We start from the raw sequence: 18,750 nt of genomic DNA, 5'->3' as shown, positions 1-18,750 counted from the left end.
TGCGGCTGCTCATGTTGCACGGCTGCTGTCAGTCACGTAGTATTTGTGGATGTAAGAACTAAAGTGTTAAGTGTCAACAGCTAAAATAGGGGGTGGATTTATGTGTGTCATATGGAGTTGTTTTATTTACATGGGTACTTTCTGTACTATTTCTCTAAGAACACTCCCCTGCATATTTAGGGATTCTCATTGTTCTCTAGACACATCAGGGGAATATTTGCTTGTTCATGCAGTCATTCTTTCTTTCTTCTTCCGTCCCTCCATCCCTCTCTTTTCTTTCTCTTTTTCTTTCTCTCTCCCTCCCTCCCTTTCTTCCTTCTCTCTTGGGGGGTAAATATATAAATTTGTACACTATTACTTATTTCTTGATCTCTTATGGCCAGATACTTAATGATTTTTATATCTGTGTAATTTAATTTCATATAGAAGTATCTTATATAATATAAATTTTATATAAATATATAATAAACACAGTAATATATAAATATAACAAATTTATATATGATACAAATATAAAACTATATTTCTATAAATTATACATGAATTTAATCCTCAAACCCAACTTTTACCCATATTTGCAGATAAACTAAGCCACAGAGACCTCTGCCCTCAAGGAGCTTATATAGATGTTGGAGTGTATGTCCCTGGTCTCTGTAGCCTATGACTCAAATAAGGTCACAATTCCCCCTTTATATCCAAATTATTATGACACAAACTTCCAGCCTATGTGACTGCCCCAAGTCCAACCTTCACCTGGTTTCTTTCTTCAGATAACCGCTGGGAGAGTCTCAAAGCACCACATCAAATGTGCCTGAGAGCAAGAACTCAGGTTCTCCCACATCAGCCTTTTGGTATCACAGTCTGTTGCTGCCTTGCCACCAGTGGCCTTTGTGAAGGTCACTGCTCCAGCAGCCTCAGATGTCCTTTGGAATCACTGCTCACACCATTGCTGTGGCCTTGGAAAGGAACACTACTGTCCCTTCCCTCAGCTCTTCTCTTAGAAACACAGTCAAGCTGTCAGGTCACTGGTCTAAGCATGAACCCAAAGTTGATTAAATGACTGGATCTCAGATATGCTTCACAGAGCAGGGGCCTGTTCACCCTTGCCCCTTGGCATCTCCATGCCTTGGAATCCAGGCCCCAGAGAAAGATGAAGGAAATTTCTTCAGCTATATGAGTAAAAGACTCTTGGGAGTGGTTCTTTTTGGACAAAAACAATTCTAGGTCTTCAATCTAGAAGGCGGAATTTGAGAGTGTTACAATAGCACGTTCTAGAGCTTTCAAAATAATCTTAACACCCAGACACTTTGGGGCACATGATCACAGTGAATTCCTACAGTCTTAAATTAACCACATCATCACAGTGGGGTCCCCCACCTCCAGCGTTAGCATTGTTGCCATAGCAACAGTGCTTGATGCCCTTATGAGAGAGCTGAGGCATTTTAATTTGATGAACACCTTTTAGAGTGTTCTAGAATCATTCCATGTGACGAATGAGCTGTGATTTGTAAATGATCCTCTGGAAGAGAACATCTGTCTTGCACTTTCAGTTACCAATCTGTGAATACACAGGTAAAATGAACAAGAAGATGGAGGCTGTTATCTACTCACCTGATAGTGATTAAAGCACACACACTTCACATCACTTCTCACTGCCAACACAGGTCTTTCTGACCTGGTCAGTTCACATTTATGCCTTCTTGCCACATCCATCCCCTTCTCTTTCTTTCTCTGTTGTCTGAATTACATGGGAAAGTGTTATATTTGTAACTTTTCTTGCATTTTTCTCTCAGGCCTCATATACTTTTTTTTAGTTATTCATTAGCATGTGGATGGCAGACTGAAGCAGCCTGCAGGGAAGTGTGGTCTTCCCAACTTCAACATCAACTCTGCCTGGGTGGTCTGTACACATTTTGAAGCCTTTCAAAATGAGGGCAAAGGCAGAGGAAGATGGTCATTGGAATGAATCAGAAACTCCAATGGCGCAGTCATGAAACATTTGAAGATTGTGAAATAAAATATTTGCCTTTTTGTTTCTTATTTTAGAATTGCTTTCAAGGGCTTTTTTAAAAGCAAGTTTATTTTTTTCCAAGAAGCATTATTTTTGCATTGTCTGCCAGATTTTGTAAGTCTTTTTGTGTCAGTTGCTCCTGTGTGTTTTTCAAATGTCCATTATTTATGTCAAACCACAGTGCTATCTTCAAGTAGAAGGCCAAATTTGATAGTTTTATCTTTGAGGAACCTACCTTAGGCTGTCTTTATAACTGGTCTAACCTTGAGCAAATTAAGCATAAGCAAATTGAAGGTTAATTTCTTTAGGAGAGCATTTGTTTAATTCACATGGATACTAGGCAACCCATAAAAGCTAAAAAATGGGGCTTCCCTGGTGGCGCAGTGGTTAAGAATCTGCCTGCCAATGCAAGGGACACGGCTCCGAGCCCTGGCCCAGGAAGATCCCACATGCCGTGGAGCAACTAAGCGCATGCGCCACAACTACTGACCCTGAGCTCTAGAGCCCGCAAGCCACAACTACTGAAGCCTGTGCGCCTAGAGCCCATGCTCCGCAACAGAGTAGCCCCAGCTCACCGCAACTAGAGAAAGCCCGCGCACAGCAACAAGACCCAACACAGCCAAAAAAAAAAAAAAAAGATGAATTTCCTCTTAAGTAACTTTAACCTTTTACTATTGCTTTAATTAGAATATCATGCAATGTCTTAGTATGGACTACAAATGAGCTTAAATAGTACAATTTTATGAAAGGAAAGACAAAAATGACATGGCATGTGGAATCACTTTGAAGTGTTATGTATATAGGCCACATATCATTACTAGAAAATTAAGATTCCCAAAGCTTTCTAGAAAGCCATGTCTACGTCATCCAACTAGTTTGTTGGCCCTCAAATTGGTAAATCCTTTTTCTGTCTTAATACATTATTTCTGTGGACTAGGTAAAAGAAAGTTTTCCTCTGTGTTGCCAGAATTCCAGACTGGGTAGCTGGAGTATAAGGAGCTTTTAGAATATGATACGGATAACTGAAACAACTACTAGTCCTTTGGCTCAGGTGTTTATTGTTGAGATGGTACCATATGACTAGGCTGAAAGACAAGTGTCAGCAAATGTAATAGGACTGTTAATGGAAAGACAGTGTGACTAATTTCTGAGGAACAGAATGAACCATCTTTGCTGTTGCTGTTATTGTTAATGTTACTGTTGTCATTGTTGGTCATTTTTCTTCCTTTCTACAGGTGCTGTAATTAGTTGGTCAGACTTTTGCTCAATAACTCAACTCAGCAGCTACCCTTTTATAGAATCTTATAGATTGGTGGAACTCATAGATTTCAAAAAAAGTTTTAATATTCAAGAGGATCTTGGAAGTCATCTAGCTGAACTCTGTCTTTTTATAGATGAGGAAAATGAGGCTCGGGGCAAATACATGACATTCTAAATTGCTTTTTGTTGCTACAGAATCAGGTCTAGAATTCAGGTCTCCTGGCTCCTGGACCAGTGTTCTTTTCACCATATCATCCTACCTCCTTTGTATATCAGTTGCTCACTAAAGATAGAAATGACTGCTTTTAGGAGTTTCTCCTAAATGAGGAAGAGGTGTCTCTTCCTAATGCCTGGGTCATTGCCTCCTGTACGTCTTTTTTTTTTTTTTTTTTTACCACCAAAATGGTTTTATTTTTGACACTGCCAACATGCACAAAAATGCATTACTTTGTTTTCCTTAAACATTACTTAAGTACGCATTAGAAATATATGTTTACATTTAAGAAATGTAACACATTAAAAAAGTCCTCTATAAACATAACTCCTTTTCAATATATTTTCCTGCTTTGTTTCACACATAAATAACATAATCCACAAAGTCATAAATAAAACTATTAACTCTTATGACCTAAAAGTATATACAAATTTTGGAACTTGACAAGAATGTCCTTTTTCTGATTTTATATAAATAACAACATGCAGTATTTGCAATGTTTTTTAATTAAACGAATGACTTACAATCAAAACTTTTATTGTCTCCCAACCAGTTCTCCCTATAATAGACCTTCAGTGCATTTGGTAAAGATGTCATGTATTTAAAAATTCAAAGTGGTCAAAAGACTAGATTTTAAAAATAGAACAGAAGGTTGCCATTAAATATTATTAAGCCTTATTAAAATCACTTCGGTTTGTCTGAAGAACAAAAAATGCTACCAAAGAGTATATGCTTGTGCTCTCATTTTTTTTTTTTTAATTTTTGGCTGCACCCCACGGCACGTGGGATCTTAGTTCCCCGACCAGGGATCAAACCTGCACCCCCTACGTTGGAAGGTGGAATCTTAACCATTGGACTGGATTTCCGGGGAAGTACCTATACTATCATTTAAATGGAAGCTAACAAAGTCTTAAAAAATCAGATTAAATTTGTATTAGTCTTGGGAAAAATATTCCACTGAGATTCTGTTATGGGAACAGAATCCATGCTAAGTTTTCTAAAATTTATTTTGAACCATCACTTCGATTAGTTAAAACTTTCAGGGTAAAAATAATGACACATAAAAATGATCTTAGAAAGGCACATTTAGAATTCCTGATACAGAACACTTGATTATTTCGTTTTTGTTTAATGACTGGAAATCTTTATTCCTTCAGAAAATAATAACATTCTTTGTTGAGTGACACCATGTATTTAGTGATTTACTAGATAACCACTCAAGGGATATTAAGTTAGCACTCAAATTATTTTTATGTAACAAAAGTGAAAAAGACTTTTCATGTTGGAATTGTTTCATTATGCATTATTATTTTTAAGGCCGTGATTTACAGAGTATAAAAATTAGAAAGAAAAACATTCTCAATTAATATTCTCACTAAATTTAGATGATTCAAATGATAAATAATGGTAAGCTAAGCACTGTCATTACTTTTAAAATCTAAGTTTCTAAGTTTCATTCTTCAATCAATACAAATATGATCTGCTTCACACTATTAACTGCCAAACTTTATGTTTAAAAAAACTAAATATTCTTTGTTAAAGAGCAGTTTACAACAAATGTTTTTCCATGCTCTTATAAAAAACAAGATTCTGATGTGCATACTGAATCGAAGTCAAAATCCACAACTGGTAGCCGAAATTGTCAACTTTCAGCCTAATACAACATAAATCCAGTTATTTTGCATAAACAATTCAAAGTTAAAGTTTATAATGGAAATGTCAACAAGTCATAACTACAACATTACTACCGATGGGTTTCACTGTACTTCAACCAGGCACAGCAGATGTGCACATCTGATAGACAGACTGCTTAGAAAATTAAAGCTATCAGAGCTATAAATAAGGAATACATAAATATGAACACAGCAGTGCCAAAGCATTAGAACTGTTAAAAAAAAAAAAAAAAGATGTGGTGTAAACACAACTGATAGTTTTCTCCGTAAGCCACTTTCCACTGATTTATAAAGCTATGGTTTTATCATTCTTTTAAAAAGGACAATGTTTCCACATTGCTACATGCAGTGATTTCATTGTACATTCTTAACTACAATGCAATCTTCAATCCTCCTGCAAAGCTTAACATATCTCATCAGGATTTCTTCAGAAAGTCAGCTCGTCATATTTTCAGCAGCCTTTAATGCTTCGGCGGCCTTGCGAAGTTCCTTAATAACTGATGATAAAGCTTCTGGGTTAATTCCTTGTTCACAGAGCCGTACACATACAGACAGAGTTTCCATATCTAATCCAGTATTCAAAATTCTTGAAATCTCAAGCAGAGATTTCTCCATGGCCTCCCTCACCGCATTCAGATTCGCCGCCGCCGCCCCGGCGCCGCTGCTACTCGCCCTGCCGGAGGCTGGAGGCCGAGGGAGGAGGGCGAAGGGCCTGACCCGGAACTGGAGCGCCTTCCTTTCTTCTTGGCAGTCACACCGCGCGTCCCCCGCTCTCGCCGGGGAGGCTCCGCCCCTCGCGCTCGCCTCCTTTACGTCTTGATCAAAAGCTTGTGAGTCCGTCACTCAAGATACCTAGTTCCCAAGCACTCACCAGCTATTTAGACTCAGTACAGGGGCTCCGTCATGGAAACAATTGCTATGGAGTTGATAAAATAAGGTAATGGTCTTCAAAAAGCTGGGCAGGAATAGGTGGCAGTTACTGATAAACCTGTCATTGGTCCATGGCAAACTGAAAAAAATAAGGACAATATAGTAAATTTCCAGATAACCAATATTATTCAATTAATTTGAAAAATTTGAGTTTGGTTTTTCTCTGTTTTCTTCATTGAATATTTGTGATACTGGGCACTGTTGGAGATACAGTGACTTGTCCTCATGGACATTACATTCTAAGTGGAGGACACAAATTTTGAACAATAAAACACATATTTCACATACCAGTAACTTCTATGCAGAAAATAAATCAGAGTATCAGGACAGAGAATGCCTGGAATAGGGCAAGGGTTGGTTAACTCACGTAGAGTGGTTAGGGAGGTCTGTGAGGAAGCGGCATTTGAGTGAGGAATGGATGAAGAGAAGGAACCACCAAGTAAAGATCTAAGGGAAGAACATTTCTGTCAGGAGAAAGCATGCGCAAAGGTCCTGAGGTGGGAATGGGCTTGGTGGTAGCAGACGTGGAGTGAGAAAAGGTGGAGAACAGAAGAGGCTGAGATCACAGAAGTGGTCAGGGGCCAGGTCATGCAACTAAGGCATTTGGATTTTATTCCACATATAACAGGAAGTCCATTGGAAGGTTTTAAGCTAATAGGGCAAGAGAGAGGGAGACAATTTAAGAGATTTTAGCAGTAATTTTTTTTTTTTTGGTTGTATCAAGATAAGTGTGTGTGTGCACATGTCTCTGTGTGTATGTGTGAGCGCGCATGCACACGAGCATGTAGCAGTAATGTTAATGACAGAAAATGATGATGTAGACTAGGGAGGCTGGGTTGGAAATGGAGGCGATGAAAAGTGGCACATTTGGAGTATGTCTTGAATGTTGAACTGACAGGATCTGCTGAAGGACGGAGTGTGGGAAAAAATACAAAAGTGTGGCTGACAGACTTTAAGGTGGTCCCCCTGACCACTGCGTCCTGGTGTTCATGTGCTTGTTTAATCCCATCCCTTTGAGTGTGGCTGGGACCTGTGACTAACTTTTAACCAATAGAATATGGCAAAGGTGATGGGATGTTACTTCTGTGATTACATCATATAAGACTCCATCTGGCTAGTAGGCTTTCTCTCTTTCTCCCTTGCTAGCTTTGAAAAAGCAAGCTGCCATGCTATCAGAGGGCCTCTGGAGAAAGTTCTTTGGCAAAGAACTGTAGCTGGCTTCTAGATACTGACAGTGGCCTCCAGCTGACATCCAGCTAGAAGTCAGGACCCTCAGTCCTACCACCACAGGAACTAAATGTTGCCAACAACCTCATGAGCTTGGAAGCAGATCACCAGCTGAGCTTCCATATGAGAACTAAACTTCTAGATGAGAATTGAGCCCCAGTCCATACCTAGACTGCAGCCCTGTAGAGCCTTGCTGAGCCCTGACTCCTGACCCGTGGAAACTATGAAATATTAAATGTGTGTTGTTTTAAGCTGCTAAATTTGTGGTAATTTGTTACGCAGCAATAGAAATGTAATACACATAGAATGTTTAAATCAACTTTTCTAGTCTTAGTATCATGAAGTGTTTAAACAATAAAAAAGCCATGATCCTCAAACACAGCTCACTTGATTTGCAGTTGGCGAAACAGGGCCACAGAGTAAGCAACACATCTGAGGCTATACAGCTCACTAGCAATTAGAATCCCACCTCCTGTTTCCGCAGCCACTGCTTTTCCTGCTGCACTATGCTGCTTTCTATTAAACGTTGTTTTTGTTTGTTTCTGTTAGTCTGTGTGAAGCACATCCTACAACTTTATTCTGGTTTATTGAGGCTTGTCAGAAAAAAAGATGTCTTTCTTTAGCTCATCCAGGAGGTCTGCCCATGTGTCGTTCATCTGAATTCTTAACCTGCAACCTGTGGTAGCCTCCATCATGGAAATGAAGTGGCATTGGGTTAGGGAGAACCCTTTAGACTCTCCCAGACACAGCTTATTTTTAAACTTCCTACCCATTCAAGGCAATGCTCCTCTTTCCCCATAAATTCTTGGGAGCTCTTGCCCTGTTTATGTGGCCTCTCCTGGAAAACAGAACCACAGTAGGGGTCACTGAAGGGCCACTGGGTTGAAGTGATAGGAAACAAGAAAATAGAAAATATTTTTAAAATAGAAGGAAAGAAGGAAGGAAGGGAAGGAAGGGAGGAAGGAAGGGAGGGAGGAGGGGAGGGAGGAAGGAAACTACATGGGAGGAATGCAGCCTAAAATGCCAGTGACCCTTGGTGCTCACAATTGAACATATATGATTAAACATAGCGAACATCTCTCATTAGCTGTACAGCTGCTGTCAAACCTGGTGGATGCATCTTACACTGTTTTCTATGTCCATTGCTGGAGACAAGAGACAGGAACTGGAATTCTGGCTAATGCTGCTCTGGAAGTTGCTCTCTCTTTATATAGTTCATGAAGCACTGGAAGGGTTTAGCTAACAGCCTCATCATATCAGGAGACTTCAGTACTTTCTTGGCAATTCTCCTAATTCTCACATATTTTCGGCCCTTTGTCTCTCGACCTGTTCCTTGCTTAGCCTAGTAAAGTTACTGTTTTCATTCTTTTAATGCTAGGATGAGAAAATGGAATTCTTTTTCGTGTATGAGCCAAGGCATCGGGGTTGACAGGGTAAAATAGGCAACAGGGATAGAGTGAAAGATGACAGATCAACATCGACACGCAGTGGACAACCAAATATTTTTCTGTAGATTACAGTAATTTGCGGGGGGTGGGGGGGTGACTCAGGATGAAATGAGGCTTGTAAATAATTATGGTTTAAGTTATGAAGCTGTAGGTCAGACTCTTGTTCAGGTATTTGATATAAGCAAATACTAGCAGTCACATTTTATGGGGAAATGTTTCACCTGACCTAAGTACATAGGAATATTTACTGCAATTCTGAAAATAATTTGAGATTACTAAGCTTCCCCTATCCTTTTCGCTGAGAAGACACCCACCCCTCGCCCGCCCTGTTCCCACACCATCCTGCAAAAATACTTTTTTCACTTCCCAGGATCCTGAAATTTAAGAATTAAATATTTTATTCTTTGCATATTGTTTACCTAAAATTTATATAACTCAGGAATGATAACAAGTGAAGCTTTGTCAGCTATTTATACATGAAAGTGAGTCTATCCCATCATTTCCTGGAGCAGGTTTAGGTGAGGGGTGGGAGGCTGGTTTGACAGGGAAGTTATATGGTGGGAGGCACTAGGGAGGCACATGGGGGGATACACCTAGGGAAGGTCAGGCAAAGGGAAGGGGGCTCTGAAAACCAACGCAAGCTACTTGACGATTTACCCGGCCAAGCATCAGCCTAACATGATCTTGGTCTGGCTTCTTTCCTGATCCTTGTAAGAAATGGTAGATGTCTGAACAAGCTAAAAACCTAAATAACAATTGATGTGGCACTCAAGAGCCACACATCGTTACACACTGTTTAGTAACATAAATATTATTCTGTATAGTTCCATTTATTCAAAGCTTTTAAAAGCGCACTGTATTGTCAGGTTACTTAAACGGCCCGCATGGTATTACCTTCTTGTCTGATGAGGGTATATTAATGATATGCAAATTTTGCTGTATACAGGCAATGCATATAGTTACATTTTCTGAATTTCCATATTTCGAGCAAGTTTAATTTTCAGTCAGGGCACTTTACACTGTATTTAATAACACTGTTATGATTAAAATTGGTCAATTAGTTCAACCAAACAAATGATTAATTTAGTAGAATATTATTTCAATTTGGCTATTTTATTCTGTTGCTTAAAAAAATGTAAACAAAATTAGCCAAAACAAAACCAAAATCCCAAACAAATACTAAGCCTTCCAGTTAACTCTGTCAAAAAAATTTGAGGCATTAGAAAACAGATTATTGGGGCGGCGGGAGGAGCGGCGGCGGCCAAGCCCCCCAGCTTCGCGAAGGCTCTCGGCGCGCCGCGGCCCCCAGGCACCCGGCACGCGCCCAAGAGGAAGGTCAGCTGCGCCGAGGGGGCGGCGAAGGAGGAGCCCGAGAGGAGGTCGGCGCGGTTGTCAGCTAAACCGGCTCCTGCAAAAGTGGAAACGAAGCCAAAAAAGGCGGCAGGAAAGGATAAATCTTACGACAAACAAGTGCAAACAAAAGGGAAAAGGGGAGCAAAGGGAAAACAGGCTGAAGTGGCTAACCAAGAGACTAAAGAAGACTTACCTGCAGAAAATGGAGAAACTAAAAATGAGGAGAGCCCAGCTTCTGATGAAGCAGGAGAGAAAGAAGCCAAGTCTAATTAATATCACACACCTGGTCCTATCAGGGGTCCCTGTTTCCCTTCTTGTACAATCCAGAGGAATATTTTTATCAACTGTTTTGTAAATGCAGGTTTTTTAGTAGCTCTAGAAACATTTTTTAAAAGGAGGGAATCCCACCTCATTCCATTTTTTTAAGTGTAAATGCTTTTTTTTAAGAGATGAAATCATTTGCTGGTTGTTTATTTTTTGGTACAACAAGAAAATAGTGGAATATTGAATATGGGAGGCTTTGATTGTCTTGGGTGTCAGCTTAACATTCCACAAATGGAGGGTAGCTTTTATATCCTATAATACAAAGCATACTAAATGGCAGTTTGGAGTCAGTTGTGCATTTAATGTCTCAAACACTTTAAATTACTTCTCTTCCGATGTTGTTTTTGGTAGAATTGTTTCCTAAAGCAAACCACTCACCCCTTGATCTTGGCTCTCCTGGGTAGAATTTTGTGCACTCTGTAACATCTTTGGTCGTGGTAGTCCAGTTCTTCTAGTAACTGTTAATGTGCTATGCACGATTGACAATTTGAGTATGTAGTGTATATGACATTAAATTGTGAATTAGTGGGACTTATGATGTAACAGCATATCAATATTTGAAGATATTGGTACTTGATATCCTGTGAAGGAAAATTTGCCCCTAAATTTTAAGCTGGAAAGTCACTGGAATAACTGTTCAGAAAAGAATTACAACTACATGATTTTTTAGATTTTTGGTACATATGTTGAGAATTGTGTACAAATTGAAATGTCTGTGTACTGATCCTCAAAACAACCAATAAAATCTCAATTATGAAAGAAAAAAAAAGAAAACAGGTTATTGGCAACAGCAATGTGAATTTTTGTGAATCCACCAAGAGTTGAAGCAATTTGATTATGATAACTTGGCTTTAAAAATTAGTTCTTAAAATATATATATATATATATTTATAAAAATTTCCCTCTGTAATGGAGAATAACTTGTACAGTTACTGAGGATTAAAATGTCATTATACATTTGTCCAAATCCATAGAATGTACAACACCGAGAGTGAACCCTAATATAAACTATGGACTTTAGGTGATAATGTATTAATGTAGGTTCATCAGTTATAACAAATGTACCACTGTGGTGGGGAATGTAGATAATGGGGACCACTATGCATGTGTGAGGGCAGGAGGTATATGGGAAATCTTAATACCTTCTGCTTAATTTTGCTGTGAACCTAAAACTGCTCTAAAAAATAAAGTCTACTGAAAAGAAAAGAAAGAGAAGAAGCCTGGACTTCAGAGTGTGGACTTTTCACCAGGGAGGCAGTGATAATGGAAATCTCCCCATCCCCGCCAAAAGTGATGGTATGTGAAAGATTAGCATCCTTAGTTTGAGAGAAATAGAACAGCAAAGTAATGTTTGCAGTTGATGAGGAAAGCTTAGAAATGTCTGGCTAAACTCTTTAGGTATCAAAATAGAATTCATTGATTTACTAGGTTGTCCCTCATTTATCAGTTTTACCTCATGGTCCAGATTACTAAAGATAGATGGCCACCTAGAAAAGAAAGAGAGAGTGGGAGAGAGGGAGAGAGAGAGAGAGAGAGAGAAATGGGCATGCATAGATTTTGGATCTGCTCTGTCTGGCTCTGCCTGGCCTCCCCCATACCTGTCAGCCTGGGGTGGACAGAAAAACCACTGCTTCTTTCATGGGGACAGGATACTCTCTTGCTGCTGGCTGCCTTGTTGGGAGGTTTGCCAGTTTCACTCCAGAACATGGACCATTTGTTTTTGTTGGTAAAGAAATTTTGAAAGAAACAAACTATGATTCCTTGATTTTGTTAAAAATAGGGTGCTTGTGGTGGTAGTTAAGTTTGGCAGTCAGGGAGGTTTGAGAACGATATGTATGTCCTGTATGTCTGGGCTAGAACCTTGCTCTCAGCTGTGCAGTGTCTGCTGAATAGGATTCAATATGTAACTGACACAAGCAAATACAGATAATCTTCAGAAACTTAAACATGTTTTAAAAGTAAAATAAGTTAGTCTTTGACCCTAGGATATTATTGAGAGTCAGATCCCAAAACCAATGTGTTTTAGCTGCAAATAGATCAGGTCTCTGAAGCTATGAATGGACAATAAAACCAATACATGCATACACACATACATATGTGCATACACGCATATATACACATCTGTATATGTTCCAGGATTAAGGATTTTAAAATAAATATGAATTAAAGTGACAAATACATAGCTATTTCCTTGTTTAAATTCTTTTATATTCCCATTAGTTAACATAGTAAAATTGAGCATCTTTCCAGCAGGTACCCTTTTAGTACTTTAAAATAAAAATAGTTTGATTTATTAAAAATAATTTCACATAACATTTTCAGCTTTACTCTGCACAGGGAGTTTATGTTAGCATGTTTAATGTCATCCCTGTTTTGAACTCTTCAGAATTTAAAAAATACATATCTGTCTTAGAGGCCATTATGCATCAATTTATTTGTCTTATATAACTCATCTTAATATTTAACTTGTACTAAAATAACTTATTAAGATTATTTAATTTGCTTGGGAAGACTGATACACAACAGACTTTTTGGTCTTGATGTCTTGGCACAAAGCATCCATAGTTATTACTATTGCATAATTAAGCATACTTCCAGAAATATGACAATGTACAAATTGGAGTAATGCCAAAATTATGTATTTACAGATTGTCTCAGAGAATAAAAACCAATCTTTCCCTCTAACACCAATTATCCAGTGTTCTTACACACTGAATAAATAACCAAATTGATCATCCTCAACCTTGAATTAAATTTGGAGAATTCTCATTTTTACAGGCTCATCGGGCTTTCATTTTCATCTTTTAATGAATTTGCCTATGCTGAGCAGAAACATTTGAATCTAATAAACAATTTGTCAAGTGCATTCCCTTGCACTGGGATAGGATTTTTGTTGTTATTTAATTTTTTCTTTTAATCAGCAGCTTTGTCCTGGGTTGGTTAGGATCAGAGCTTTGACCTACTGGTTTGACCTGAAGCCTGCACAGTTTATAATTATGATGTGCATATCTATGCAGAGGCAAGGAGCTCATTACTGTATTTATTTTTAGAATGTATATGTAATAATCAGGTTTATGAAGAATGCAATGATTCATTGGCTACTGATAGTTTCTTTTTGTAATAAATAATAATTTATCATGATTAAATGGGATTAGGATGTTGTTGTTTCCCTAGTTTATAAAAACACAGTAAAGAAAGAAAAACAAAATAAATGTAAAATAAACTTTAATAAGTATAAGTTACTCAAAAAGCATTTAAAATAGTTCATGAGGAGTTTAGAATTGCAAAGTGCTTCATTATTTATACTTTTGGGGACATTTTTTCACCAAATTGCCAAAATAAATCAGTTATTTTCGTGATATTGCAAGTATTATTGAGAATGTGTTAATATTTGGCATCATTAAATATATAAATCAATCTTTAGCCTTAAATAAAACTAAGCAAAATGACCTTGTGAACAGATGACTTAATAAAAGAAGAATAATTTTTACATTTTCCTCAAATCTTTTGCCCATAGCATAATTTTTACCTGAAATTCACCCTACTTTCATATCCCAGCCTCTTATGCTTTTAACAAGTGCCAAGTCTTTTTTAAGGCCTTTCCTATATCTTTCTACTTTATGTAATTTCCTTCTTTGAACCTCTAGTCGTTATTTGTGTACTTAAAAAATACTTTTATTAATTCTTTATCAGTTACAAAGGCTTTCAATTTTAAGCAACAGAGACTCTGATAGTGACTTAAAAAGATAGGGTTTTATTTCTCTCACATGACACAAAATCTGGGAGGAGGTTGCTGAGGGCAATATGTCAGTATCTCAGTGATGTCAGCACCAGCATCACTGTGATTCTCTTATTCTTTCCCATTTGATTCCAAGATGGCTGCCACAGCTCAGGGCATCACTTCAGCTTTCAGTGCAGGAAGGAGGGGAAGGGCAGCTGCTAGTCATATCTGGCTTTCCTTATATTAGAAAAGGAAAAATTTCTTAAACACACCCTACAGACTCCTTACATTTCATTGGCCAGAACTGTGTCACATGGCTACATCTCCTTGTAAGGGACTTTGGGAAAGTGAGTCTTTAGCTTTTTTTGTCTTTGTTGTAAAGGATACGAGGGTTGGGAACCAAAAATAACTGTCATGGATGGTAATCTGTGTTTAGTCACTCTTGTTACCTCTGTATTGCTGATATATCTCCTACCTATAGACGTCACTCCACTATTATTTATTGAGATAAATTATTTTTGTATAAGAACCATGAACTTTTCAAAAACACTTTAAAGTTTATTAATTTATTTGGGATAAGTTAATCGAAGTTTAGGAAAAATTCATAGTATGTTGATTGAAGGTATTTAATCAATATTAATTGAATATGTATAAAACAAAAAATAGTTCTGGCAATGTTCTAAGGAATCACAAGGAAGACATAGCTTCCTATGAACATTCACATAAATATTCATAAATGTGGTATTCATAAGCGATTTTGATGAAGTACAGGCTATTTTTGCATTTGATCTTGTTAAGTTTCATCCTTTATGTTTCCCTCCTTTGGAAGGCCAAGAAAGAAGAAGCAATAATTAGAGAGGGTAAAGCATTCATCTCTTTTTTTCCTAAATTAATGTATGTGTAACAAAATAAAATTTTAATCCAGCAAAGTGTGTTTTAATCAATAAACAATGAACAACATAACAAAACATGTATTCAGTATTTTATTTGTAAATACAAATTTACAAATAGTCTGTATTTTGAAATAATTTATACTTTTGGGGGAATTTATTAATTTTGATGTATGAGACAGAGAGAAGGAAAAGAGAGGTTGATTTTTGTTTTTGTCAATCATGGAATTTAAAATTTTTTTACAACAGTTATGAAGATCTATATTTAGTCCTTTTCAAATTTCCAACAAAAGTTCCTTTCAACTTTTTTCTTTTCCAACTAATGTCCTCATGTTATATGCTTTAAATATAGGTGTTTCGTTTTCAAAATGATCATTGTTTTATGTTAAATACAGAGCTGGGAAGACAATACTAATATATTTACATGTAAAGGGCCTGTTAGACATAACCATTTTTTGAATCTGTTATTGGTTCCTGCTTTCTGCTTTTTTTGGTTTTCTCTTAACGTTTTTCCTCTTTTCAGCACTGAAGACAGGTAGATTTGCACCAGTTGTGAAACTGGACCTCAGTGTGCTATCGTAACAAATGACCCTCAGTGGGATGCCTGGAAATGGCTGAAGTACCAGTAGCCAAGACTGGCCTGTATTTGAGCAGGAGAAGTACAAGGGGTCCTTGAGTGTGTCCTGTTGATGGACCCCCCTAGCTTCTCAGGTGCTAGAAGAACTGAATGAGTTCAGTGATTCCCAAGGACTTGGGTTTCTTTCATTAAGTGTGGATGTCCCCTGGTGATTCTGAGCCACCTAAGTACTAGAATTGACCTATGTCCCCAGGGCTAGTAATGGCCCAGAGATTGAGAATCTCTGGATAATGGCAAAAGGTTTCTTCAGATTTATCTGAATCTGGATACAATGAACAGAGTTAAAGTCTTATTGACCTTGAACTTAATAGTGAGTGTAAGGGCCTCTACATTATTCCTTTTTATCTAGAACCCCTTTTGATGAAAATATTTTATTAATTCTGAAAAAGGTAAGAGACCAGAGAAAGGCTTTAAAAATTATTACAGTGAAGCCATCTGGAACTGGGTAAAGTAATAATTCCAAATGAGAGCTATAGATATATTTTTAGTCCTTAAAATGTGTCAAGGTTTTAGAAAAATATTAGGAGTAATTTGCCATTATTGGAAGTGCTTTCAAGATTAAAAGCACTTTGGTAAGTACAAAGAATGAGTTCTTTAGTTAATAAAGAGTAATTTGGTACTTTTATATGAAGACGTCAATGCACATTAGATACATTAAACATTCCAACAGGCAGCCTCTTTCCTAGATGACTGAATGGACAGAAGTTGACTCATGAAAGTTCACAGAACAAGTTGCCAACATAATTTGAATTTCAGTCTGTGACTTATTCCCAATCCAGGTAGCTACCTATGATTGTTCACCTATAAGGTACACATTTATTAATTAATCAGCCAACACTGATCCAGTAGTGACTGTGTATCAAGCACTGTAGTAGGTGCTGAGTTTCTAAAGATGAGTAATATCTAGTTCTGCCTACAAGAAGTTCATAGACGTTCTGTGTTCACCTGATCATCTTGCAGCCACCCACATGGTTATCATGGAAGGGGCAGTGGCCTCCTTGGTTTTACCCTGGCCTTCAGCCTGGGAATTTGTCATGAAATATACCTGAGAAATATGTTTTAGAGCTAGACTTGCTTAGACTATTTGTGTATTGTACATAAAAATACGATTGTGCATGGATATTTGGGTGAGACCATGACTTTTTTTTGATGTGAATATGTAGAAATGCCCTTTTGGAAGTTTTCAAATATTAAATTATTGGCAGATCAAATATACTATCACCTTTCTTTTAAACTTTCTTTTCTTCTTTTCATTGAAATACAAACGTTCCTCTGCTCTTGAGCCAGTTAGTTCTAAGCCAGTTGGTTCTTGCCACTGGTATGCTCCCCAGGTTGGCTTCCTCTCATAAATTTATTTTATGTTTGCTTCTGACTTTGAAGATCAAACGTTCTTAGAAAACTTCTTTTTGCTGTTCTGTGTAATAGGTAATCCAGTGATCACCTGTTAACTTCTTTGTCTTCAAGACACAGATTCCTAAATGTTAGAGTGAAAGAGACCCTAGAAATGGAAACTTCTCAACTTTCATATTCCCTCAGACCCAAATTTATTCCTAAGGATGCATTATGTCTCTTTAGTTTCCATTAAAACTGGGCATAAACTTCTCAGAAGAATGAGAGAAACAGCAACAAGCAACAATCCCAAGGTAGTAATTCTTATTGCTCATCAACTTTTCATATTATATGTTGATACTATACTATATTCATAGCCCAATTAATATGGTTTTTAAAGAGATATTTGGAATAGATTGGTAGTTGCTAGAGGCAGGGGTGAAGGGAATCAAAATATACAAACTTCCAGTTATAAAATAAGTAAGTCATAATATACAGCATGGTGGCTGTAGTTAATAATACTCTATTGCATATTTAAAAGTTCTGAAGAGAGTAGATCTTAAAAGTTATCACCTCAAGAAAAAAATTCTGTAAGTATATATGGTGATGGATGTTAAACAGATTTATTTATTTTATCATTTCACAATATATACAAATATCGAATCATTATGTTGTACACCTGAAACTAGTATAATGTATGTCAATTATACCTCAAACCCCATTAAATCCACAGAAAAGTAGTGTTCAAACAAAGATATTTGGGGTGATGTTTACCACTATGTTTCCTATTAGCAGGGATAATTAAGAGAGACGATTATATAGTTACGCATGTCTCTGGAATGTGTTTTGAACTTATATTTTATTGTATTTCTTGCTGAAAATCTACAACAATTCAGATAAAATAATAAAGCTTTACCATGAAGCTATGACTCCTAAAATACAGAAATTGCCCACTTTTCATGACATGGGCTTTTGCTTATTTCCTTGCTTTCTACCTCATGTTCAGGATGACCAGCATCTTCACTTGTTCTAAAGAAACATCAGCCTAAGCAGAGATGATTTCCTCCACTCCCATCCAGATGACTTGCTGTTGGTTCCCCCTTCCATGTTTGTTAGGAAGGTTAATTACAATTTTTACTCTAAATAGTGGTAATTAAAATTTTTTCCCTTAGATTTTGGTAGGCTGTAAAGAAGACTACTGAGGAAGCAATTAAGCAGGAATATAGTATCATGAAGCTGTGGAAAGAAAAAATGTGTAGTGCTATCAAAAATAGGAAGAGTTAACATTTATTCATATTCTTTAATCACAAATTTATGCTGTATTTGAGTATTCTTCATGTTTGAACAGAGGATTTTGCAACTATATTTCTTTTCCTCAGTATTGAATTTCTTCCATTGAAATGATCTAACCAGTCAACAAACTTTTCTCTATACCGTGCCTGTCTAGACATGGCTCACTTATTCCAGTGAGAAGGCAAATACACTGGACAATTTCATTTGTTTTCACTAAGCAAATGAAATTCTTCCCCTTTACGTCTCTTCAAAGTGTATATCCTTTGAGTTTAGAAAGGAGAACAATCCGCATTGTTTATTTCTTAGATTCTCAACATCATTCATTTTGAAGATAAGGGTCAGCTAGCCGCCCCTGGAATCTACGCAGTGATAACTGATGCTGCTCAGGTGAAGGACCTCTTGTGACTTCATGTTGTTCGTTTATAAGGAATTCTCACGGA

The 18,750-nt window shown here is 37.3% G+C and overlaps 2 protein-coding genes across 2 annotated transcripts; one reads left to right on the top strand and one right to left on the bottom strand.

The window, feature by feature from the left end:
- Nucleotides 1-5,593: 5,593 nt before the first annotated feature.
- On the bottom strand, nucleotides 5,594-6,153 carry LOC130708695 (mitotic-spindle organizing protein 1-like). Its single transcript, XM_057551343.1, has 2 exons — nucleotides 6,147-6,153; nucleotides 5,594-5,985 (listed from the first exon to the last, which is right to left on the bottom strand). The coding sequence occupies exons 1-2, from the start codon at nucleotides 6,151-6,153 to the stop codon at nucleotides 5,594-5,596; spliced, it is 399 nt and encodes a 132-aa protein (XP_057407326.1).
- Nucleotides 6,154-6,567: 414 nt separating this feature from the next.
- Nucleotides 6,568-10,437, top strand: LOC130708694 (non-histone chromosomal protein HMG-14-like). Its single transcript, XM_057551342.1, has 2 exons — nucleotides 6,568-6,617; nucleotides 9,987-10,437. The coding sequence occupies exons 1-2, from the start codon at nucleotides 6,568-6,570 to the stop codon at nucleotides 10,387-10,389; spliced, it is 453 nt and encodes a 150-aa protein (XP_057407325.1). The 3' UTR covers nucleotides 10,390-10,437.
- The last annotated feature ends 8,313 nt before the right edge of the window (nucleotides 10,438-18,750 follow it).

The sequence above is a fragment of the Balaenoptera acutorostrata genome, chromosome 8 (assembly GCF_949987535.1).
Source record: "Balaenoptera acutorostrata chromosome 8, mBalAcu1.1, whole genome shotgun sequence".
Lineage (NCBI taxonomy): Eukaryota > Metazoa > Chordata > Mammalia > Artiodactyla > Balaenopteridae > Balaenoptera > Balaenoptera acutorostrata.
This window is presented reverse-complemented; position numbering and strand designations above follow the sequence as displayed.

What these genes read in the sequence shown, in the direction of transcription:
- LOC130708694 (XM_057551342.1), top strand. Translation starts at nt 6,568, where the DNA reads ATGCGCAAAGGTCCTGAGGTGGGAATGGGCTTGGTGGTAGCAGACGTG. An exon ending in TTGGTGGTAGCAGACGTGGA is followed by an intron (nt 6,618 to 9,986) that starts GTGAGAAAAGGT and finishes TTGAGGCATTAG; the next exon opens with AAAACAGATTATTGGGGCGG.